The sequence below is a fragment of the Lutra lutra genome, chromosome 12 (assembly GCF_902655055.1).
Source record: "Lutra lutra chromosome 12, mLutLut1.2, whole genome shotgun sequence".
NCBI classification, from domain to species: domain Eukaryota; kingdom Metazoa; phylum Chordata; class Mammalia; order Carnivora; family Mustelidae; genus Lutra; species Lutra lutra.
Genome location: NC_062289.1, coordinates 53,928,540 through 53,954,017, shown reverse-complemented (window position 1 = coordinate 53,954,017; position 25,478 = coordinate 53,928,540). Strand labels below are relative to the sequence as shown.

The window sequence follows — 25,478 nt, the reverse complement described above, 5'->3', positions numbered from 1 at the left end:
GAAAAGGAAAACCTCTGACATGAATTTGCTTCTACAGGGTGGATACTGCACCCACGTAAAGACTTAGCTGACAACTAGCAAGAAGAATTTGGGAAATAAATGGGAGAAACAGCTGTCCAGGAAGGTTATCAGTTGCCAGGTTTGTTTGGAATGCAGTGGAATTCCCAGGCCTAAGTGTGCTCTGCCAGCTTCATTTAGCTCATTGATGATTGCATGCCTTTTGAAAATCACATTAGAGTGCCCCATTTTCTAAGTCTCATCTCCTCTTGAAAAGGAATATATATTTCCGGGCTCCCACAGGATGCATAATTTTGTACCATTGTTAGTGATTATTACCACCATTTATCTTCCTAGTCATCTACCCATTCCACTTAGTGTAAGTCTAAATATGCCTCGCACATGTTTAAAAACGCCATTTCTGGTTATACTTCAAAAGGCAGAAGTTGGTCAAAATAGTCTCACTCCAATGATCTTATTCCAGCAATAAAAAGTTTTTAGCTTCTTAACAGTGTTTACTTCTTACATCATCATATACATATATATAAGGTTACGAAAATGCAGTGTGAAAATAAATATAGGGGCGCCTGGGTGGCTCAGTGGGTTAGGCCTCTGCCTTCAGCTCAGGTCATGATCTCAGGGTCCTGGGATCGAGCCCCCGCATCGGGCTCTCTGCTCAGTGGGGAGCCTGATTCCCCCCCTTCTCTCTGCCTGCCTCTGCCTACTTGTGATCTCTGTCAAATAAATAAATAAAATCTTTAAAAAAAAAAAGGAAGAAAGAAAGAAAGAAAGAAAGAAAGAAAGAAAGAAAGAAAGGAAGGAAGAAAGAAAATATATAAAGATTGGGGTTGTACAAGACAGCGAATATTTTTATTTAGCAAATACTTATCTAGCACCTGTATTTGAGCTATTGTTCAAAGATGCTGTACAAATATGAACACAACAAATATCATACGGGGCATTCTATTTCTGATTTATGACAGACTTAAATTTACCTCAACTCCTTAAAACTGAAGATATCCTGTTACAAGGCACCAAGCTAGGTCTATAGACCTGAATAGAGATTTAGCATAGTGGAGTCCAATATTTGGTAAAAGCCATGTTGGAATGTGTTGGGGAGGGAGAACATTTTCCCTACCCTCTTGTGTTTTCTTACTGAGACCTGCAAATTAAATTTATAAAAGGCGGATTAGCAAGAGGAAAGACAGATATTTATTCATATACATGTTTGTAGAAAAATATGACTCAAAGAGGCAGTTAGAATTTGAGGTTTATATACTATCTTAATAAGGGAAGGAAGGCTCTTACAAATGACTTTTTTTTTTTTTTTTTAGAGAGAACACACACCCAAATGTGCACTCAGGGTGGGAGGGGCAGAGGTTGAGGGAGAGAGATTAAGCAGACTCCAGGATCAACATGGGGTGGATGCGGGCTTTATCTTACAACCCTGAGATGATCACCTGAGCCAAATCAAGAGTTGGATGCTTAACTGACTGAGCCACAAAGGCACCCCCACAAATGACTTAAGAAAGATAAATGAGCTCTTAGGAGACTAGTGAGGCATGTGATAGTTTCAAGATAACGTCTGCTTAAATATGGTGACACTCCTCCTCTCTAGTGACAAGAGTCAATCTTTCCTGGTTGCAGAAACTCCTGGGAAATGGATTTATGACCATTGAGTTCTTTTAGGAGTCTCTGCTTTTAGGCAGATAAGGAAATTCAGGGAGGGGAAAGCCTATTTCCAAATGCTATCAGCTTAAAATAATTTTATGCCACTTTGTAGTATTCTGGACACCTTCAAAAGGAACTTGGGGCCAAAGAAGACTGTCTTTGATCCCCCCCTTGCTGGTAGACATTCAGGCTCTGGGCTAGCCCTGAGGATAGAGTTCTCCATGGGAATAGGGCAAGGATGGACGCTTTCAGGTCCCAACAGACTCTCAGGGGTCTGAAGTGTCAGAGATATGCTTAATTCCAACTCTGCACTGAGGCTAGCCTCAGAGACAAGACGAGCACTAGAGAAGTCCCACTACCTAGAACATTTCTTCATATATGGGGATTTTTAGTAATGTCTCATAGAATAGACTTGACCAGAATAGACTGGCTTAATCTCACACCCCACCCCACCATAGTGGGAAACTCATATGGTCCTCCTCAACAGCAAACACACTTTACCAGGTACCAGACAGTACATACTATTAATGGCATCCTCATTTTGAGAAAACAAAGACACAACAAAGTATAGTAACTTTTCCAAGGTCAAACAGCTGGTCGGTGGCTTAGCTATTTGTACCTATTCAATTTGACTCCAAAATTCAAGCTCTTAACAACCAAGTTCTACTGCGCTAGCCTTCTTCCTCGAAAAGTTTTATTTTAACTGAACAAAAGTATAACAAATGGCTTGAAGAAGCTTTTATTTAAAATATTAATGTGACAATATCATAACCTAAAAATTGCTAATAATACCAACCTCCTGACGCATCCTAGTGCAATAGGGTCTTCAGATCTGGCCATTTCTCCTGACGTGAGATACTATCTAAAGCAGAGTAACATTATGCACATTATACATAGGGGAGCCTGACACCTGACTCACAGTGTCAGCTCCTTCAGGGTCAGCCCCTCCCTCAATACACATAATCTGCCCCAGACCCCAATGCTTCTGGCTTATTGTCACTTGGCTCAGGGTTGATGGCCTTCGCCAACATGCCGCAGTATCATCAAGCACAGCATTCTGAAGCTTGACACTTTCCTAAAAATATCTGCCCCAGTGAAATTTGTAAGTACAGTGGTAATAATTGATACACGCATGATTTCTCTAGAGTAGAACTTCATTTGGGGAAGAGATGGAAGTTAAAGTTTGAATAGTTTTAGAACAGATTAGATAGAATAGATAGTATAGATTCCTAGAACTAGATATTCCCAGTTTTAGGTTATTCTTACCACTCTCCCCCATAGTTGGATGTGGCACCTGCACAGTCTCAGGGGCTTAGGACACTCCAAGTCCCATCTAGGGACCATGTTCTCCTGCCTTGGGTTCTGATACCACACTGACTTTCAGTTGCTATTGATTTAGCAGTGTATTCCTGAACAGCACTGTTATAGGCAAGCAGAACATTTTTACTGGACACATGCTGTCTGCCAGGCACCACCTTAGTCATAGTGGATATAAAAATAAGTCAGGTCTAATTCTCACTTTCAAGTTTCCATCAGAGAGAGAAGCATGAAGGCAGAGAGGCACGACAATTGAGGTGTGTCCAGTATGCCAAGGAGAAGTCAGGAAAGGCTTTATAGCAGAGCAAATATTGGAGTTGGTTCTGGAGAATGGGTAGGTGTAAAGCAGCCTGCTCACAGGACCATTTGTGTACTAAAATGGGCAGATTCGGATGTGATCAATTTCTCTTAAGAGCTACTGAAAACCTCCGGAGATTCCACTGAGGGTGGAGAAGAAAAGAGTCTTATTTTCACATGTTCACTCCACGTCTGTCAAGCCATGTCTACATCTGAGTGTTAAAACTCTATTCTCCGACCCGAGATAAGCCTGGAAGCCGCATCCTGCCACAGATTGACCGCATTCTCTGGGCTTTCTATGCGATGGCGCAACTAGGGCGCGCAAACGCCAGGGGGCAATGCAGTTTCACCAAAACTCCTAGGAACGGGTCCAGGTTTCGTTTTTGTTTTTGTTTTTTTCGGGTTTCGTTTTGACTAAGAAAGTTTACAGCATCCTGCTGCAAAGGTGGAAACCCTTAATAAAAACAGTTCTACTAAGAAAGAAAAAAGTTTATATATCCTTTCTTTAAAAGATTCCCGAATTGCCATCCAAATCGCCTTTCAGCATTTGTCCACAACTGAACGTCTGGCAATATTATTTGCAAAAGAATTACTTTTCATTTTTTTTCTCAGTATAGCTGTCTGATTTTCCCAGTCCTCTGCGTAAGAAACGGTTACTCTAGCCATCCCCTTGCTAGCCGGAGTCACACTGTTCGGACGGACTCTGTTTCGCCCTCTGCCCAACGCCCTCTGCCCAACCGTGGGCTCTCCTCCCTCCGCGCCCATTCAGCGCATCCAGCTGCCTCTTTGGCTGGCGCTGCGGCTCCCTTTAAGGTAATTCCAGTCCGGGCCTGTGTTTTGTTTCCAGCTCCGCAGCGGCCAGGTGTCTGCCCTCCCTTAACCCCCAAGGATGAGAGATCAAAGGTGTGCCTACATCTGCCTCCTGACCAGCTCTTTAATCTGTTACATGTTCAAAAGGGACAAGTGCTATATTATGCACTTAGGGAGGGAGGACGAATCAGAGAAGTGGAAAGGGGCAGAGTCCCAGAGTGTGTGAACTCAGTAAGAGGATGTGGAACATGTCTGTCTACATTGCAGCCCTGCCATGTGGGAGTGTTTTCTTTTAAAAAGAGCAAAAATATCACGGGCAAATGGAGACGCCTGTTTCCCTGACTGGAGCCCTACTAAACCCATTTAATGTGTAATGATAGTACACAGACCCATGTGGAGACCAGCATTAAAAGAAATCTAACAAGGCAAAGGAAAATACTTTTTAAATTATGAAATGGAAATTATACGAACATTTATAGCAACTTGGGCTTATTTCACTTAGAGCAAAAAACGACGGACTAAACACTTAAAAGAGATAAACTGAAAAATTTTGAGAAAGATTATTTCCAATAGATCTACTTTCCACACCCACAGGAGTAAACAAGCGGGGAAATGCATTTTTTAAAACAGGAGAAAGCAAATTCAGTATTAAGAAAACAATTCTGGGGGGCGCCTGGGGGGCTCAGTGGGTTGGGCCTCTGCCTTCCGCCCAGGTCATGATCTCAGTCAGGGTCCCCGGGTGGAGTCCTGCATTGGACTCTCTGCTTGGCAAGGAGCCTGCTTCCTCCTCTCTCTCTCTGCCTGCCTCTCTGCCTACTTGTGATCTCTGTCAAATAAATAAATAAAATCTTAAAAAACAACAACAACAACAATTCTGGGAGCGCTGGTTATGGAGGGATAGGGCTCTTACCTAGACATGCAAGCTCACGCACGCAGGCGTTCCTTCGCCCAGGGTTTTGGTGTCAGGACAATCTAGTAAGAATTATGTCTGAACTTAAACTTGGGAGTAATGTAGCTAACTGAAGCACCCACAGCTTTCTTTAAATTCTTTGGAAAGAATTTCCACCAAGGACATAAAAGCGAGCAGGCAGGAGTAGGTTTTCCCTCGCCGTACGCATGTGCCGCGCATGCCCAGAAGCAACCTTCCGCTCTTCCGCTTTTCCTTGCCTGGGCTTCCAAAAGGAATTACAGCCGCTTGGGTTATACTGAAATGCCTTTACAGATAGTCGCGAGGTAGTGGTGACTTAATATTAATTCACACTGTCCTTCCCCAGTTACAATGTCTTTGAATCAAATTTATTCACAGTACGCGAGAGGGAAGAAAAGTGGCACAGGTATTAATGGCTAAGGGAAGAAGGGAGTCCTTATCAGCAGCATCAAATGTTTCATTCATCTACTTAGCAAATATTTGCTCAGCACTGCCTCCGGTCACACTGCTGGACTCCGGGAAATCAGTGATGATCAAAGAGCCTTGCTTTCTTTCTGTTCATAGAGTTTACGGTCTAGAGGTAGAGACTGGCATAAATGAAATACTCTCCGAGATCACTGCTCTCAAAGAAAGAAACAGTTCTTGTGGGAGAGTCTGCTTTAACAATGGAACTAATCTAGAGGGTCAGGGAGAACTTCTCTAAGAAAATCCTCATAAGCTAAGACCTGAGAGATCAAGAAGGGTGAGGGGGGACACATGTCACTATTCAGAGAGCTGAGAAGGTGGGGTAGCTGGTGAACACAAAGCTCAGGACGCAATACAGAGTAAGCTCAGAGGATTGAGGCACCTGTAACTGTTTCAACTGCTACATATTACCTCAACACACAGCATAACAGCTTAAAAACAGCTACTTTATTATACCCAAGATCTTATGGATCAAACCTCCTTCAGCTGGAGGTTGGGCTGGTCTAGGCCCTCCAGGATAGCATTATTCATACACCTGGCACCTTGGCTTCTGTGGCTGGAAGTGTGGGTTCAGCTGAGACAGCTGACGAAACACCTATAGGGGGCACCTCCAGCACTGCAGCTTTAAGACTTCTTACATCACAGTTCAGGGCCCCCAGGGATAGTGTCCAAGAGATAGGAAGTCTTAAATCCTGGGCCCAGACGCTAGCAGAGCATCCCTTTCACCATCTTCTATTAGTTGAAGCAGTCACAGAGCACCCCGCCCCCAGATCAAAGAAAATGACAGAGATGTCACCTCTCAATAGGAAGCATTTCAAATAATTTGTGGACATTTTTAGTCAGCCACAGTCCATCCTCTGGACACAAATTATTTAGACTCTTCTGTAAGGCAAAATAGACTCCTAAAGCCCTCCAGAAATCGCATTACGGCATGAAGTTCAAGTTTGAGGTGCCGGTTCTTACCACTGAAATAAGGCTCAGGTGTTGCTGAGGATCCTTTGATCCAGTTCTCTAGTATACTTTTCTCAATATGAAGACTTGTAAATGAAAATAAAAAGCTATCTGCTCCACGCACACCAGCATATACTGACAACACAGAGATGAGATCAGTGTAATGACCTCTCTCAGTCCGGAGTAGAAGGAGGGGCATGGAGTAATTACTGGTCCAGAGCAATTCTGAAGTCCATATGTTGCCAGTTCCTTCACTGGGGGCCTGGTCCTGTTGCCCAGGGATGAATCTTTGCAGTTCTTATCTCCTCCTCCAAACTCTTGGTTGCACCTTCCGAGTCATCTATCCTGTTTTCTTAACGTCTAGGTCAGCTCAGGGTGCCATAACAAAATACCGCAGACTGGGTGGCTCAAACAACAGATATTTATTCCTCACAGTTCTAGAGGCTGGAAAGTCTGAGATCAGGGTGCCAGCATGGTCAGGTTCTGGTAAGAACTTTCTTCCTGTCCTGAAGATGGCCTCCCAAAGGCCCCATTGCCAAACCCCATCACACTGAGGATTAGTTAGGGATTCAACATATGAATTTGGGGCAGGGGGCAGGAATAGGGGACAAGACTCAGCTATAGCACATAAGATGTCATTTGCAACTGATTAATTTTATCAGTCTAGTCCCTGCCCATAGATGCTTGGAGGCTTTAAAGATTCTCACTCTGAACTATCTCTGCCCATTTTTGTCCACACTGATAATGTATCTGCTAAACACTTCTCTTGATATCTTCATGGGCTTCCTATGAATCCTATTAGACTTTACTCTGTTAGATAAAACACATGCACAGTTTTCCTCCAGACAGGCACTTCTCTGGCCTGGGCTCAGAGTCAGGGTGCTGTGGAACCACTTTTTTAGAAGACCTTTCATCTCTTTATAAGTTTTTGAGGCACATGCTTAAATCTTTCTATAGTCATAAAAATGGGTCTTACAGCTATACCCCTGAGATGGTCCTCATCCTCAGTAAGTTTCATACTTTGGGAGCTTTTGCCATTGGGAAGGCTAAGATTATGAAACCCTGTTATCTTTTTTAAAAACCAACAAGTCCTAGATCTATATTTCCTCTAAATTTTGCTTGAAAACTGAAGTCCCTTTCTTTTTTTAACACACTTTTTTTTTACCTGTACTTTATTATATACAACTCTTGAAAAAAAACTAACTAGCACTCTACATGTTTTTTCCTGGAAATCTTACTAAAAATCTACAAACTCATTAGGTATATGAGTTTATATATATATATAAATATATAATTTATATTAGGTATGTTTTCTGTTTTTCCATGTTACTATAGGTCATAATGTTGCCAAACATCCCACCACTACATCAGATGATTTGACTTTCCTTCCAGTCTCCAAGGATAGTGTTTTCCCTGTCCTCCCAGCTTCCACCAACAGTTTCCCCAGGGCATTCTAGCAACTTCCCTCAGCTTATGTTGTTTGTCAGAATGTCTACCCATGGCCTCCATGCTCAGGACTTGTAACATGGTGTCTCAGGGTTCTCAGAGGGAGTGATCCAAGAGACAGGAAGAGACTGCCAGGTTCATGGGCCTGGGCATAGACAGAGAGAAACACAGTGAGAAAGGAAACACAAGCAGGGGGAGTGAGAAAGGGACAGGCAGGCTTCCCTCTGAACAAGGAGCCCGATGGAGGGCTCCATGCAGGGCCCAATGCGGGGCTTGATGCAGGGCTCGATCCCAGGACCCTGGGATCATGACCTGAGCCGAAGGCAGACACCTAACAACTGAGCCACCCAGGCACTCTCATTTCCACTTTATTTTAAAGGTCATAGTAGTCACAGAGTTTGCCCAAATTCAAGAATAAGTGGGACACAACTTCCATCTCTCTGTGGGAGGTGAACGGAAGAATTTGTGGGCATTTTTATTCTGCCTCGAGTAACCTCATGAAGGACTATGCAAGCCCTGTTAGGGCTTTCAATCTTGGACTTAAGAATAGTGAAAAGTGGGGCGCCTGGGTGGCTCAGTGGGTTAAAGCCTCTGCCTTTGGCTCAGGTCATGATCCCAGTGTCCTGGGATTGAACCCCGAATCAGGCTCTCTGCTAGGCAGGGAGCCTGCTTCCCTTCCTCTCTCTCTGCCTGCCTCTCTGCCTCTTGTGATCTCTGTTAAATAAATAAATAAAATATTAAAAAAAAAAAAGAATGAAAAGGCATTTAAGAATTTTAAAGAGTGAGGGGTATGACATAATTGGACTTGCCTTTGAAAAGACCACTCCAGCTACAGTATGAGACTGCAACGGAAAGAGGACATAAAAAACTGAATGGTCCTTTCTTGGTTCCTTTTTCTCCATCCTTATCATATTATACAGATTCGAGTGAGCATTGCTATGGCAGCTTGCCCTAAGGTGATAACAGCAGAGATAAAAGAACTGCAAATTCTTGAGGTATTTGGATATAAAATCAATTAGTTGATATTTCCTGAAGTCCATTTACAGCATAACCTTGACTCCAATTCGTTGATAAAATGACTTCTTGGGAATCTATTTAACAGTATAATCCTGAGGGGCACCTGGGTGGCTCAGTGGGTTAAGCCTCTGCCTTCGGCTCAGGTCATGATCTCAGGGTCTTGGGATCGAGCCCCACATCAGGCTCTCTGCTCAGCGGGGAGCCTGCTCCCCTCTCTCTCTCTGCCTGCCTCTCTGCCTACTTGTGATCTCTCTCTCTCTCTCTGTCAAATAAATAAATAAATCTTAAAAAAAAAAACAGTATAATCCTGAAACCTAAATATTACTGTAATTTATGTATATTTACGCCACATGGCAATGTTCACTAGCCTCCACGAAGACCAGCCTCCAAGTAGAAACAGACAGTGGTCAATATAGTGAAATCTGAGCATTCTGCTCAACAGTATCCACAATTAAGACATGTTTGAGTTACATTTACAGGGATTGATAAAATTCTCTTTTTAGGATCTCAGGAAACACTTGGGAATGACCACTTATTCAATAGATAAATACTTGAGTATTTGCTGTACGCCAGGCATGGTTCTAGTCACGGGAGTTAAAGCAGCAAGCAAGACAAACCAGGTCCCTGCTCTCATTCTGCTTACACTGTAATGAGGCAGAGAGATATAAACAAGGAACCGAGTGATAAATCAGTGACATAATCCCAAGTAGGGATAACTGGCATAGAAGAAATAAGGAAGAGAGAGGGTCTACAGAGTTCTTACTGGGTCTGCTCTAAATACAAGAATCAAGGAAGGGCTCTCTGAGGGAGGGACAATTTGAAGTAAAATCTGAAGAGAAGGGGCTGCACGCAGGAAGATCTAGCAGGTCAGGGGAAAGCACTCACCCCAGAGGGAGGCACCCCATGGGCAGAAAGGAATTAGCATTGCAGGGCACTAGGCACCAGGGAAAAGACTAAAGTGGCTAATGCATCTTGGAAAAGGGAGAAAGTCAGATGACATAACAAAATCAGCAGGAATATATGACATAGGGCTTTGACAGCTAGGGTTAAAAATTTTATTACCAATCCAACAACAATGAGATGTCACTGGAAGATTTGAGCGAGCCCTTGTCATTCACACTTCAGCATGGATTATTCTAACTTGACTCTCAAAAATTATTTTAGATCAACTGAAATTAGTAATTAGGTGAGGGAGGTAGGAAAGAGGGTGGAACGACTTTGGAATTGGGGAAGTGTTGCTGAAAGCATACCTGGGTAGTGATTCGCTCTGACTTGCAGGAAAACAATAGACACGGTCTGCACGAATCCACCCACAAGATTAGGAATTTTGCTACATTAAGATATCAAGTTGAGGGAAGAACAGTTAGCTTTCTTTTCCTTCTCTCTCTTTTTTTACATTTTATTTTCTAACACTTGCAGATGATGAAACTTTAAAGGGAGAGCTAAGGAGGAGTAGGATCCACTGTGTGTCTATATACATATATGTATGTGTTATGGCTTACCCTGAATTCCAGGCAATGTCAACGTCAGCCAGTCACCAGATAATGTCTATCGTGTGTCCTGGAAGTCAACAGTGCTACATGTAGCTTTTCAGCATCGACATCAACCATTTCTTAAATATTCAAATTTTAAAAAATATTCATATTTTAAAATAAAATGTCTTCCCCTCATTCTACAATTTTTGTATAATATTAAAAGTAGCTATCTAATTGGATTTAGCTAATTCTATATTTTCACTACAACACAGTTATTTTGCAATATCTTTATAAAGGCCTGTCCTACTATAGGAAAAAGCCTCATTTGGGATTTAAAGAAAAAATAGGAGACGTCTATATGGAGTTGATGAATCATTAATGTTTTTATTAAGATAATGTTAATAATTAGAGCTCTAAAATCAGATGTTAATTGCTTTTTAACTTAATTTTTTCTCCTTATTCAATAAAAGTATTACTGGGCTCTGGTCCACCACCACCCACAAATCCCATAAAAACTTGTTTTGATTTTCTTGCTCTACCAGCATAAAGCCTGATCAGAGCACCTTGATTAGAGCACACTGTTGTCCTTTTATCTCAATGGCAGTTGCTGACACCATGGTTATACACAAAAATAAATATGGCTTAAAAAAATCAGTATCATGAACTGATATCCTGTGTAAGAATCCTCCAGTTAAAAAAAAAAAAAAAAAGACAGGATCATTGTTTAATAAGCCAGTGACTCATACCTCTTGGCATAAGTGGGCTTGCCAAGTCCATTTAGGTTATGTTCATGGTTGACTATTAGTGACTGTTATTTCCCGGGTGATCCATGGATAGTACGTATGACAGTTTTAAACAGTTTTGAAATTACTGGAAAAATAATAGCAAATGCTAAGTTTACTTACATGTACTTTGTTCTGTTAAATTATTACCCCTTTTATGAATAGCTCAGGAAGTATTCTGAAGATCAAGATTTTCTTCTGTGGGCCTGAGTGGAAAGAAACATCAGTGGTGACAATGTTATGCTAGACTTGGTTCATACCAACTTGCAAGAGCAAATTCTTTTATTTTGGGGTGTTCTGTGAGCCCATTATCAAACACAGTCATTGTTATAAAAGATATAAACTTATAATTAAATAAATTATGTTAAAAACAAAGGTAATAAATACTTATAATTCCTTTCTCATCATTTGACTACAGTTTACTTTCCATACTCTTGAGGTTGTTTATAACAACTGTACTTGCATGGTCAAAATACTACCTAATGGTATTGTTCCTTGCCCATCTCTTTTCAACACCACATTCCCTGACATCAGGCTGGTAGCCTGAAATAGGCCATGGTGGAAGTACTTACCTAGTGTTAAAGTTGAAAGAGTTTTAATGTAATGAAAAAATAATTTATATGACAGCGTGAAAAATAGTTCAGCAGTAAGCCACAGAAGAGATGTAGTGATAATTAAATTTATTGGGAAAAGAGCAGAGTGGGATGAAACTCAATGCGTGATTTTGTCCAATGAAGATTGACTTGCTAGCTATGAATACAAGAGTTGGACCAAACTCAACAAAAGCATTCTGCGTGAATCAATTGATTATACAGAACTTGAAATAAAGAGCATTGTGTATTTTATTATTTTTTTAGATTAGGTATCATACATCATTTATATCAGTAAAAATCAGGAAAAACCCACCTACATTTATATGCATACTTTTTGCCCTGGAGAGTCCCTTGTTAAACATTGACCAGACACTACTGGTTCTGCAGGAAAGATGAAATTTGATAGGTAACTTAAAAGCAGCTTTTTCAGAAAGCTGTGGTGGAGAGCAAGTTTGTCTCTTTGTTAACAATCTGTTAAAATCAATGTGTGTTCATGCTCATACCAATTTGGCTTATCGATTTTGAAGAGGGTTTTGTTTCCACTTTTAATTTGAAACTCCTCTGGTTGGAAAGAGAACCAGAATGTCAACCACAGGAAAATGTAAATAGATATTGTTGTTCAGCCTAAAGTATCATGGCTATCACATAGGGTTTGGGGACTATTATTTATAACTATGACCTACCAAAAAAGGGAATTTTTAATCAAATCATAGGACCCAGTCTAATTTACCTCAATTAAGTGTTTAAATTCACTGAATTTAAATTTAAAGTCTTTAAATTCCCTGAAAAGGCACATGAATATCCAGTCAAGAGTAATGTCTACTTGCTTCATGAACAATTTGACACGCTCAAGGAGCCCTTTTACTGACCTGCAGGGAGCGGGATCGCTGAACACATCTGACCAGTAAATGGCCTGTGGCCCAACCAGCTCAGAGAAGGAAGCTGCCAGATCACACCATGGTTTTTAACCACCTGTTATATATTTTGACAGCAACCCTGCCCCAGCATGTATCAAATGATCTCTATACATAGCATTAAATAGAAAGTACTAGCCACTGGTGTCCCATTGTGTGAAGTTTCATCAATTCACTATCCAGCATGATTTATTTACAGAAAGTCATTCAGACAGACTTGGCCTTTGTTTTACCCAAAAACGTGTCAGATGGCTTATTCAGCGAAAAACTCCCCCAAATGGTTTGAGTGGGGTTAATGAAGACATCATTTAGTCTAACAATGGACTGAAAATTACTTTATTCTCAAAGTTGATGTTTGTTTAGTTAAATCCTCAAAATACCAGCAAAAACTCTAGATCCGAAGCATGTGTGTGTTTTGAGAAGACGAGAAGAGGTCATTTGGGGCCATTATATAACTGCCACTTTTTGTTTTTATTCAAGGTGTCATAAAACTGAGTTCTGCAGTTGAAGGTACGTTTTCACAACCACAAAATCAATACTGTTTTGCTTAAAGGTTGCCTAGCGTGGCTTTGTAGCCAGAAAGCGTCTGTGGCAGCAGTGTGTGGTGCCTGTTCTAATTGCCAGCTGTCACCATTCCATCTGTGTCTCTCCTCGTTCTGGTCTTTCAATGCCATGAGTCTCTCAGGCCTCCACCCGTGGCATGAACACTGATCCGAGAGGGCAGTCTTTAGGGGCGCGAACGTGTCTCGTTCTGTTTCCTGATGTGATTGCCTCAGATCCAAGGTTCTTTCCAGATCCCCTTGCTCTCTCCAGCAGCCTTATTTGAGGCTGGATGTAAAGTCTTGCCAGAAACCTTGCCCCCCATTCTTTCAGCAGGACCTTCTCTACAGTGTTTTGGTCCCTCATCCCAACGTAGCCAACATGCTTGCCCAAGTAGGTGGGCATGGAGTTGTTTAGGCTCCCTGATGAGAACCCTAAGTGGTAAAGGCACTGACTGGCCTCAGATGCAGCTTTTTCCCAGGCAGTGTGATCCACCAGCACCCAGGAGGCACTGGGAGGACCAGCTTCTGTCGACGGTATTTGCATCATCCATATCTAGCGAGAGGCAATTCCCTTTAGCCGTGCATGCAGGAAGCTAAGAAGAAAGGGAAAGGGGGTTTAAGGAAAGAGGAGGATTGGTGTGGGAGAGGATAGCAGGGTTTTGCTAACCCCCAAGAATGTTGAAAATACCCCATCATCTGAAATGATTAATTGGTTATTGGTATAATGTTGATCTCCTTATCCTCATAGAAGCACACAGCGCAAGTAGCGAATGTGTAATTTTCCCTTCTTGTGAGTCTCTGTGTTTGTTTTGGGTGTGTGTGTTCTCATTTATCGGGAGTCTGTCAGTCATGCTTTGAAGGTTCCTTCATCCCTACTTAATCAGGGGAGGCTCCTTGGAAGAGGTGGTGGGCTTTCAGGTGAGTCTTCACATTTAAAAGGAGATGTGGCTTGATGAATGAGCAATGCATGGAGGTGGGAAGTGGAAAAATGCCAGGGGGTAGGAGTGATGAGACCATCTGCTTAATTCAAGCAAAGGGATTGGATGGGCTGGAGTCTGAAGACTGGGAGATGAGGGAGGAGCTCAGTCATGTACCCACAGGACTGGCAAACCCAAAATGGGGAACTCTGTGCCTTCTGTAGACTTAGTACCATCCCATTTCACAAAGCAAAGTTGAAAAGGCAGCATTTCTGACATTCACAGTGGAAAGCATGCTGCTCTTCTCAAGTAAGCGAAGGACCAGGAAAAGGTGCAGGCAGTGGTGTTTCCACGTCGAGAAAGAGGAGAAAATGATGTCACATTAGGCACAAGAGAGAGTCCCGTGCCAGTTCCAGGCCTCTATGAGGCCAAGCAGTAGTCAAGTTTCCTCTGCATGGGAACATGGAGTCTTATCGTGAGACTATCCAAACCTCTCCCAGCCTAACAAAACAGAGGAGACAGCAACAAAATCAAGCAGGTCCATGAGAATGGCCTTGTCTGCAGAAACTCCCAGTGGCAAATGAGCCACTGAGTTTCAGTTAATTATCTGTAGAATTTCAGATAACAGTTGGTCCACCCTGGGCAGTTTTGATGTTTTATCAAGGAACGGCTTTGAAGTCAGAGCTTTACATTGCCTATTTGGCTTAAGCACTGTATTCCACTTGCAACAAAAGGATGGAAAGACAAAATAAATGTTTTAAAAAGCCAGAAGGCCATGAGAACGTTAGATAATTTAAACTCTTGTTCCGCTGGAACTATGTTCCATTCATCGTTTTGTTAGTGACTACTGTCACTACTGGGTAGCATGGCCTAGCCAAACCCCTCAAACAGGTTAGCGTTGTCCAGAGAATGAAGAGAGTCAGGAAAAACAAGAGCAAGAAGCAGAATGACTGCTTAGGGCTTTTTCAGCAGCCTCCTTATCTCTGGGCCTCCTCCGAGCCCCTGGGGCTCACGGGAAGTCCGCTGGGGCAGCTGTGGGTATCAGAGGTCAGGCCCCCTTCGACTGCGGCTTGAGCATCTTTGGCACAGCTTCTTGGCTGAGGGCTGTGGAAGCTTGAAGGCTGGGAAGCATGCTCTGTTTTAACTGTGTTAGGACACGTGTGCTCAGGGGGGCTGTCTGGAGCGCAGTCTTGGGTGGGGGTGGGGTGCGCGTGTGCTCAACGCATGCATTCTTGGTGCATCTGGAATGTGAGATTTTTGACCAGCATGCTTAGTGGAATGCGTGTGAGACTATCTCTTGGTCCGACATCAAACGTCAGACAGCAGTCCTTATGAACGCTTAGCTGATTACTGTACTTGCTATTTTCCATCTGTGGTATGAACTCGAGGCAGCTTCCTCCCGCTAATCATGTCAAGGAGTACGTAAATCAGTGGAGGGGATCCATGGCCAGAAATGAAACCTACCTTCTCTTTAAGAATGACCCTGTGTTGGGATTATCATAGAACTCTAAAAATAGCATTATTTTAGGTAGCTTATCTTTTCTCTTCTTTTTAAGGAAAAACAATTCTCAAAGTTGTAAGAGAAAAATCAACAAAGATTGCCTGTGCTACTTCCCACCAAGTATTTTCGTCATGCAATTTTCTGCTTTCTCTTTCTCTGAAGCAGGGGTGCCCCCTTCAGCATTTTGCAGCTTCACGTAAGCTTTTTAAATCAGCAAAAAGAAAAAAGCTATTTATACCGCATTAATGGTAAGGTTAAAAGTCAAATGTCCTTTCATGTTTTAAAGACCTAAAATTATGCTTACACAGTAACACACATCAATGCTGTCACGATTTTGCAATGAAGAAAAATATCTGAGCAGGAAAAAAACTTTAAAATAAATAGTTGCAAAGTTTTATTGATAATGCTGATGGATTCTGGGCTCTAATTTTTGATTGATAATCCCGCTGGAATAAAATCAGGGTAAGAGAGAAACATCCAGAAGCAAATTGGGAGAATGGGGAGGTGGAAGGTGGTTGGGGCATAGTAACCGGAAAAAAACTCTTTCATCCAATGGGAGCAAAACCATTCTGTACCAGGAAGTCCATGATATGATCTTCTAAATATTCCTCTTAGAAGGGATTTTCCCTCTTGAAATTGAAGCAGGGAGAAGGCAGGGAGCCGGGCACATATTTCCACAAGTGGGGCCAGCAACACCATGCTCATCAAGGAGAAATGAGAATGCAGTTCACAAAGAAATGAGAATGCAGGTCACAAAGGCCTGAGTTAGGCTGCCTGCCCTGACATTCTATAGGCTTCTCTTTCTTTCCATGGAGGAAGGGTCCAGCCCCAGGCAGCCGCTCTTTATCCAAGAGACCCGTGGTATGTTCAGACATGTGGCAAGGGGAGCATTGGGAAGGAGGCATCCAGCCTGGAGGGACAAGATGAGACAGCAGAGGCTGGTGACAGGCCCTGGTGACTGATAACCTGGGTATGTTCCATGAGGAGAATTTGCCTCAAAAGTGATTTGTTTAGACCTCATAGGTAGCTGAGAATCCAAAATACCAAAATGGCATCAAACTCTTTAGAAAGCCTATACAAGGGAATGAAGTTTGGCTTTTTTGGAAAAGTTCCACATCTTCAAAAATGGGAACAGATGAGCCACTATGAAAAAATCTAAGAGATGAGATGGTTCTTCAAGTCCTGGCCCACAGTTGTGTCCCGTATAGGCATGCCATGGGGCTTCAGTGAGCCGCAGAATTGAAACCTGTGTGAACATTAAATTTCCTGTGTCTCCATGACCAGCTTCCACTTCATCAACAAAACCTCCCTTGGCCATGTGGAGCTTTTGTTTTCCTTTTTTCTTCTTGTCACTTCATTTTATTTAGATAGGTTTTAAGTATCTTACTTCTCCATGGTAATGGCTGGTGAGCCACAATCCCCTTCAGGGTGGGGGACTTAAGACTTTTGTCACATCTGAGGTGGTGCTTTCTATGGCCTCACAGCCTGACCCAGAAAATGAAATGACTCCTCAGGCATAGGAAAAAAACAAGTAAAATCTTTATTCAATCTTTGTTCCCCATATTCAAAATTCATAATACCCACAGCATAATGCCTGTATGGTAAATCTATTAAAAAATGGAGCTGTTCTTCCGATTCAAAGCTATGATCTGGTTTTACTCACATGCTGAATACGGAAATACTCCATTTCTCTGCTTAAGAAATACTGTTCTCCATAATATGACATGCAGTGCATCTCAAATATCCCTGTCACGGTTTGTTTGGGCCGCTGCAACAAATTATGGTAGATTGGTGGCTTACACAACAGATTTACGGCTCACCGTTGAGGGGATTAGAAATCCAAGATTGGTGTCTGCTGTGGTCCCTCTTCTGCTGAGTTCTCACTGTGTCCTCCCATGGTGGAAGTGGGAAGGAGCTCTCTGGGATCCCTTTTATAAGGGCCCTGATCCCATTCATGACAGTTCCATCTTCTTGTGCTATTCACCTCCCAAAAGCCCCACCTCCTAATAGTATCACCTTGGCGGGTGTAAGTTTTCAACATGTGAATTTTGAGGGGACACGAATAGCCATATCATAACAACCCCAAACGAATTTAACATTTAAAAAAATACTCCAAATTTATTAATGTCATTTCCTCCCTAGCTGAATTTTGTCCTTGTCATTGTGTCTTTCTACTTTTTGAGCAAAGCCCATATGCTCAGATGTCAAGCTAGACTGCGGTAAATCCATTAACAAATAGACAGCTGATGGACCCATTTCCAGAAATAAATTTAGAATAAGGTCTCAACATTTTTACCACGAGAAACCAAATTGAAACATCTTTTCAGACCTTTAAGTCAGATAGCTACAGAGATTGGGAAGGTCTGCCTGGGAGAAGGAGTTCCTCCTGGTTCCACCAGAGTGAAAAGCAGTAAGCAGTGTGTCAGGAAGCTAAAAACAGAATACTGTAGAAACTGAAGTCAATACTTAGAGAGTTGTTTCTGTAAAGAAATGGAGACCTCCTGCTTCCAAGGCTAACTTGGAAACTGGATCACCGACTGAGCAAAGAAATGTTCTCTTCTCAAATGTTCAGAGACTTACAATACTTTGGGTGAAATTTTCCTATTACATAGCAATGTCTCTGGGCAGGATAAGCATTAAGTCAAGAATCTACCAAACAGTTTCCAAAAACTAGGTTCCTCCTAAAATGGCATAGATGGCCCAGTGTGACCCAGAAGCTGGAAGATGAGTCAAGGTGTGCCTAGTTTCCAGTCTTTCTTGGGGTTACCCTCACTTCAGATAGCATTAACTTCTAATAACCACTGGCAAAGGTTCAGAGCTCTCTCACATTCATCTTTTTTTTTTTTTTTTTAAGTTTTTCTTTCTCCTCTCCTTCTCTTCCCTCTCCCTCCTCCTCTACTCCAGCTACATTTCTTTTTCCCTGTGATAGAAAGTGAACAGGGTGCCCCTTCAGGCAATAGAAAGCCATCCACTAACTGGATAGGTTTGGCCGCTAACAACCATTTGCCTTGCTCTCCAATAAAATGGAGATCTCTATTTCTCAGAGCAGCTATGAAGACCAAACAATATGATATACATAAAGGATTTAACAGTGTACAGAATACAGTAGGTGCTCAATAGGCTCTTGTTCTCTTCTTTACTTTTCCCCATTCTCTGCAGTGTTCCCAAGGCTTCCTATAGCACGCCTCTTCCCAGTGTCCAAAGATCTTGCAAACAAATAATCACTTCCTCTAGGATTATATCGTAGCCTACGGCTGAAAGTCAGCTTGATTTGGGGCAAAGCCACAGACAAACAACCAGCCTCAACCTTTGCTTTCCCACTTTGAGAGAACTTAAGAGAGAAGCAACTAGGAATAGGGTTCCCTGATTACCTCACCAGGAGCCATGACGTCTCTGTGGAGAGGGAGCAGCTCCCCGAGTGAACAGTGCCAGGAACCAACCTGAAACGGGGGGGTGTTCTCATCAGATGGGACTGTGCCCTTACCTGCTCTTCTAGTCTTGGGGCTGGGAAGAAAGGAAAGGTTTTTCAGGCTGGTTCAAGAAAGTGTTAAAGAAAAAAAAAAAAAGAAAGCGTTAAAGACTAATTTCATCAATATTAATAATATTTTCTGTGAAGTAGTTTATGAACTCAGGCTTCCTGAGTGTGCCATTTGTCAACACTGGAAGTTTTTTTTTAATAAGGAGGACTAAAGTGATTACAAGCACAGCTATCCAGAGAGCAGCCTTCTGTAAATCTTTGAACTTCTGTAGAAAATTATTCTCTGCTGAATAAGAAGCCTTGAGCCCCTGGCAACAAATTAGCATACCCAGAAGACCACCTGCCTCCAAAGAGCCATAACCTACCCTCCACCAGCCCCTCTGGGGTAGGAAATAGAAATTTATAAATCAAAAACAAGCTGTATGGGAAAAATCTACCAATTTTAGACAAAGGCTTCTTTTCTTTCTCTTCTTTTTGTTTTTAAAGAGTGTAAGTTTCAATATCTATGTGTTTATTACTTTTAGCCATCTACCAGAAGTTGTCAATGTAAACAAAGCTCCCCCTTTAAAAGAATAACTCTCTTAATCTATATAAGAAGGCAGCTTTCAAAGCCAGCGGTCTCATCAGTTTTTGAAGGAAATTCTATAGGGATAGCAAAGCCACTTCCACTATTTCGATCCTGAATTTAGAAAACGGCTTTTACATTTTAAATCCACACTTATAGTCTGAACTTACTGTTCATTTTGGAGCATACCATTAATTCAGACAACTGCTAAAATCACCTGATAGCAGGATCTGGAGTCTGACCTTGGAAATCACACCCTCTTAATTTATCCATCACACCCATTAAAATTAACTGTAAAATCAACTTGAAGATGATCCCACGTACATTTGGTATTTAACTAAGATGTTCACATCTCTAAATATTGCTGCAGGTGCACATAAAACAGCTCTGTTGAAATTATGAATGGTTTAAGTTCAAAGAGCACGCGTACAACTTTTGGTTTGGTTTTGATGACAAAAAAGCCAAAGCATTTTTGCAATAACTCAGTGAAATGCAAAATCAGGGGCCAGTCCCAATGCCTTACGGATCAGAAATGTTTTGGAGATAGGTACAGATGTTCAGGTGTTCCCTAGTTTTAACCAACACATAGGCTTAGGTGAACACAGGAAGCTACCAGATCTGTGGCTGGTGGTTCAGTATGTGGCTCTGTGGTGCAATATATGCCTGCCAGGAAATAGAGGCTAGTTTAATTTCTTTTCAAGGACTGATTTTATAGATGGCCTTCTCAAATACGAGCTCCTACCATGAGTTTCGAAGACACTCTATTAGAAGAAAGTATAGGATAGTAAAAAAGACATTCCTAGTTTCAAACTTTGTAGCCATGACTTCTTGACTGTGTTGTGATCAGAAGTGAGTGACTGAGCCACACTTGCCTTATCTGTAAAATGGGGTGAGAGCTACTTAGCACTCCAGATGGTTAAAGGCTTAAATACAAGGAGATCATGTTGAAGTATGTAGTAAAGTATTTGGCCTACAGACACTCAATATATTTTAGGTGTTTATTTATGTTGTTTTGTTTTTACTTTTATGAAATTGGCTCAGAAGTCCTAGAAGTTGAGAGGGGGCCTGGCTGGCTCAGTTGGTGGAGCATGCAACTCTTGACCTAGGGGTTCTGAGTCTGAGCCCCACATTGGGTGTAGAGATTATTTAAAAATAAAAAATGCTTGGGGCACCTGGGTGGCTCAGTGGGTTAAGGCCTCTGCCTTCAGCTCAGGTCATGAGCCCAGGGTCCTGGGATTGAGCCCCGCATGGGGCTCTCCACTCCACAGGAAGCCTGCTTCCTCCTTTCTCTCTGCCTGCCTCTCTGCCTACTGGTGATCTGTCAAATAAATAAATAAAATCTTTTTTAAAAAATGCTTACAAGGGGCGCCTGGGTGGCTCAGTGGGTTAAGCCGCTGCCTTCGGCTCAGCTCATGATCTCAGGGTCCTGGGATCGAGCCCCGAATCAGGCTCTCTGCTCAGCAGGGAGCCTGCTTCCTCCTCTCTCTCTCTCTCTCTCTCTCTGCCTGCCTCTCCATCTACTTGTGATCTCTCTCTGTCAAATAAATAAATAAAATCTTTAAAAAAAAAAAATGCTTACAAAACAACCCTCCTAGAGGTTGAACTGCCAAGTCAAGGGTAAATGCATACATATTTGTACTAGACATTGCCATATACCCCTTCACAGGGGCTGTGCCGTCTCTATTCGACCAGCAATACATAATAATATAGAAAATGCCTATCTCCTGGGTATGCTTTTTAAGTACTGGACAAAGAGCTAGACTACTGATAAGAAATGAAGGCAAGTAATAATACAAAGAGCTCACTTGTTGAGCACTTCATAAACTGTTCAGTTACAGCAAGCAAAGAGAACACATACATTATCTCACTGAAACTTCACAGTAACTCAGTAGGCTTTTTTTTTTTCTTTTAAGATTTCATTTATTTATTTGAGAAAGAGAGAGAGTGAGAGAGAGAATGAGAGGGGAGAAGGTCAGAGGGAGAAGCAGACTCCCCATGGAGCTGGGAGCCCAATGTGGGACTCGATCCCGGAACTCCGAGATCATGACCTGAGCTGAAGGCAGTTGCTTAACCAACTGAGCCACCCAGGCGGCCCCAATTCAGTAGGTTTTATTATTATCATCTGGTTTTAGAAAGGAAGAAACTGAGGCATGGAGACATTACTAACTCGAGGTCACAGAATTTTTCAAACCCAGGACTTAAAACCCTTGAAACCCTTCTAACCCTTGAAATGAACTGCCACACTACCCTCCTTTTCTATATGCCTGCGTCTCCAGATAGGTTAAAAGTGGTTTCATCTCAGTTTGTTATAAACTGTCCAAGGGATACAACATACCGTGAAATCTCCAAGTTCATTTTTAGTTCCCACTGCTGCCAGGCACAGTCTCACAAGACTCGGTGAGGGAACAGCTGGTTAGTTCTTGTAAATAATTACAGTGGAGCATATATAAGTGAACATAATCCAGAATGTGTCTCTATCAGTGACAGGCACTGATTTGGCAGGTCCTGAGGGGGATCTAGATGTTGAAGGAGACTGCTCCCTGGAGACCCTGAACAGAAAGAACACCACAGCCTGGAGACTAGGTCTGAGCTTGACCTCCATACTTAACTACACACTTACCTTAGGCAAATCAGCTCTCATCCTGCATGGTGGTAATCGGGTGACTTTAGGAGTTTCACAGGCCCAGACCTTGGCTTCTTCTAGAAAATCCACCCTGTAGGGGCTCCTGGCTGGCTCAGTTGGTAGTGCATGTGACTCCTGATCTCAGGGTTGTGAATTCAAGCCCTACCCTGGGCATGGAGCCCAATTAGTAAATGAATGAATGAATGAATGAATGAGAAAACAAGGTAGGTTAATGGGGCACCTGAGTGGTGTGGGTGGTTAAGCAGTCAAGGTTTGGGCTCAGGTTCTGATCTCTGGCTCGTGAGCCGGAGCCCCGTGTCAGGCTCCATGCTCAGTGCACCCTGCCTAAGACTCTCTCTGCCCCTCCCCTGCCCCTCTACAATAAATAAATAAGAAAATCCACCCTGTACATTTCAAACATTTTTACAATGATTCCCATTCCCATTAATGAGCTTCCTGTAACCATTTGAAAGTTTTTATCTACAATCAAAATTACATATGCAAAACTCATTTTGCTTATGATCAGCTCTGATTCTTTGGCAAACGTACATACTTCAGAATTTCTCACAAAATGAAAAAAAAACCTAATCCACAAAGTATTTTCAAATGTAATGGAAGTTTGTTAACAGTACGTGTTAACAATTAGTGTTGCTAATGTAATGGTAGTTTAGAACAGTATTTCACTAAATTTTTACTAATTTTGATTTTGCAGTTTTTATTCATGGTTTAGCGCCACTCTTTTTTCAAGACTCAAATATTTTATATCTTCTTGAAATTCTCACAAGCTGGCCTGCCACCTGCAGCACCAGGACCTATGTCCTTAAGGGATTGCTGTAGGGTTACGTGCGGTAAGGGCCTAGAAGTAACCTCCCATCTCTAGAGTGAAGGGTGAATATTTACTATTATGAATTTGTTGCTAATGTAGAAAAACCAACCTACTATTGATACCACAGAGAACTAATATATAAAGTTGATCCTCAAACAGTGTGGGGTTTGGGGGCACCGACTTCCCGCATAGTCAAAAAGCTAAATATAACTTTTGACTCCCCAAAAACTTAAACTACTCATAGCCCACTGTTCACTGGAAGTCTTACCAATAACATAAACAGATAATTAATACATATTTTACATATTTATATATACATATACACATATACATATTATATACGGTATTCTTACAATTAAGTAAACTAGAGAAAAGCAAATGTTATTAGGAAAGTCATCAAGGGGGTGCCTGGGTAGCTCAGTTGGTTAAGCAACTGCCTTCAGCTCAGGTCATGATCTCAGGATCCTGGGATCGAACCTTGGGTAGTTGGGCTCCCTGTTCAGCCGGGAGCCTACTTCCTGCTTTTGCTTGCACTCTCTCTCTCTGTCAAATAAACAAAAAATCTAAATAATAATAAAAATAAAGAAGGTCATCAAGAAGAGAAAATGCATTTCCAGTATTGTACTGTATTTATCCAAAAAACACACGTGCGGGGCACCTCCCATGTGAAGTTAAGGGTCCAACTCTTTTTTTTTTTTTTTAACTTATTTTATTCACTTATTTGACAGAGAGATAGTGAGAGAGGGAACACAAAAACTGGGGGAGACGGATAGGGAGAAACAGGCTTCCCGCTGAGCAGGGAGCCCGACACAGGGCTCAATTCCAGAACCCTGGGATCATGACCCGAGCAAGGGGCAGACGCCTAATGACTAAGCCACCCAGGTACCCCTAAGGGTCCAAGTCTTTTTTTTTTTTTCTTAAGATCTTATTTTATTTATTTGTCAGAAAGAGAGCACAAGCAGGGGAAGGAGCCAAGGCAGAAAGAAGCAGGGGAGCAAGGAGCCCGATGCGGAACTTGATCCCAGGACCCTGGGATCATGACCTGAGCTGAAGGCAGCCACTTAACTGACAGAGCCACCCAGGCATCCCAAGGAGACACCTCTCAATCTCATTTCTTGATCTCGGGGTTATGACTTCAAAACCCATGTTGGGCTCCATGCTGGGCATGGAGTCTGCTTTTAAAAAAAAAGAAAATACACCAGTAAGTGGGCCTGCACAGTTCAAACCCTTATTATTCAAGGGTCAATTATATGTAATATGCTGATATATATATATATAAATATACTGGTGTGTGTGTATATATATATATATATAATATATATAATATATATAGTACATTATCTTATTTTTATAAAACTGCCTCTAGAATCTTTAGTAATATATATTAATAGCTATTTATTAATATATGATATATTTCTTAATATATATAATAATATATATATAATATAGATATAAATGCACAGAGTAGTATTATATAGAAACATGTTGTCTTACTTTCATAGAGCCCCTGTGTAATCGTGTTTGCTGTGCTTCGTAAGGCATATGTTTCGGTATAGGGTAGTTGTTAAGAGTTTAGTTCTAGAGTCTGACTGCCTGGGTTTAGGTCTTGGCTCTCCTATTTACTAGCTGTGTGACTGTGGGCAAATTAACTAACTTCTCTGGGCTGCTCTTTCCTCACTCACAGTTAAAATGACAATAGTTAATATACAGCAAGTTGCATACACTCAATAAATGATAACCATACTAGTAATAGTAACAGCAGACCTATTAGAAAAAAGGGGCTGAGAATGATTCTGGATATAAGGGTTTGCTACAAAGCAAAGGAAGCTGTGAGTTTGCTCTGCTTTGAGCTGGACTCACGACTTGGCTCTCAGCCGAGAAAGGTCTTTTAAATCTACACATCAGTGCAGGAAGAAGGCAAGCATGGGAGCCAGTTTGGCTTCCCTCAACCCTGTGTCTTCAGTGTAGAATGTCGCATGAGGAATATGACTGAGTTTGACTAACCAACCTCTCTGTGCTCTGGGTTCTCTACAGTTTGGGAGCTTTGTCAGTTTCCATTACTTGTTCAACCAAGGATTCATGTCAGACCCCAGTCAAGGGGCCCCCTGCTCTGTTTCTTGCCATGGCAAGTCCTAACTTTCCTGGTTACTTTGAAGTGCTTTTGAAGAGCCTATCCTATTATTGCACATTAGAAAGAAATCTGGTTCTGATCATGGGAGTGGGCCATTTTGCATTGCTTGGCCGAGAAATCAAGGATTTCGGAGGAAGGCTTGGAGGGAGCCCCTTGGCTTTAAGAACAGGGCAGCATGGCTCTTAGCCCAGAGCAGGCCTTACACAGGACTTTCATGCCAAGTTACTCTGTT

General features: G+C 42.0%; 1 protein-coding gene and 2 long non-coding RNA genes across 4 annotated transcripts in view; 1 reads left to right on the top strand and 2 right to left on the bottom strand.

Annotated features, from left to right (window-relative positions):
• LOC125081988 (uncharacterized) overlaps positions 1–11,356 on the bottom strand; it is a 31,603-nt gene extending 20,247 nt beyond the window's left edge. The window contains exon 1 of the long non-coding RNA XR_007121849.1: positions 11,280–11,356. This is a non-coding gene — a long non-coding RNA (uncharacterized LOC125081988). The remainder of the gene's footprint in view (positions 1–11,279) is intronic.
• DLGAP1 (DLG associated protein 1) overlaps positions 1–25,478 on the top strand; it is a 771,821-nt gene that overhangs the window by 645,849 nt on the left and 100,494 nt on the right. Inside the window, 1 exon segment of the mRNA XM_047697015.1 lies at positions 13,144–13,173. Within this exon segment, the coding sequence (XP_047552971.1) occupies positions 13,144–13,173 (30 nt within the window).
• Positions 16,003–23,488, bottom strand: LOC125081985 (uncharacterized). 2 transcript variants are annotated; one of them, XR_007121845.1, is made up of 2 exons: positions 22,287–23,488; positions 16,003–19,154 (listed from the first exon to the last, which is right to left on the bottom strand). It is a non-coding gene; the product is annotated as an uncharacterized LOC125081985 (long non-coding RNA). The 2 variants fall into 2 exon arrangements; XR_007121846.1 differs by having other exon boundaries at positions 16,003–19,127.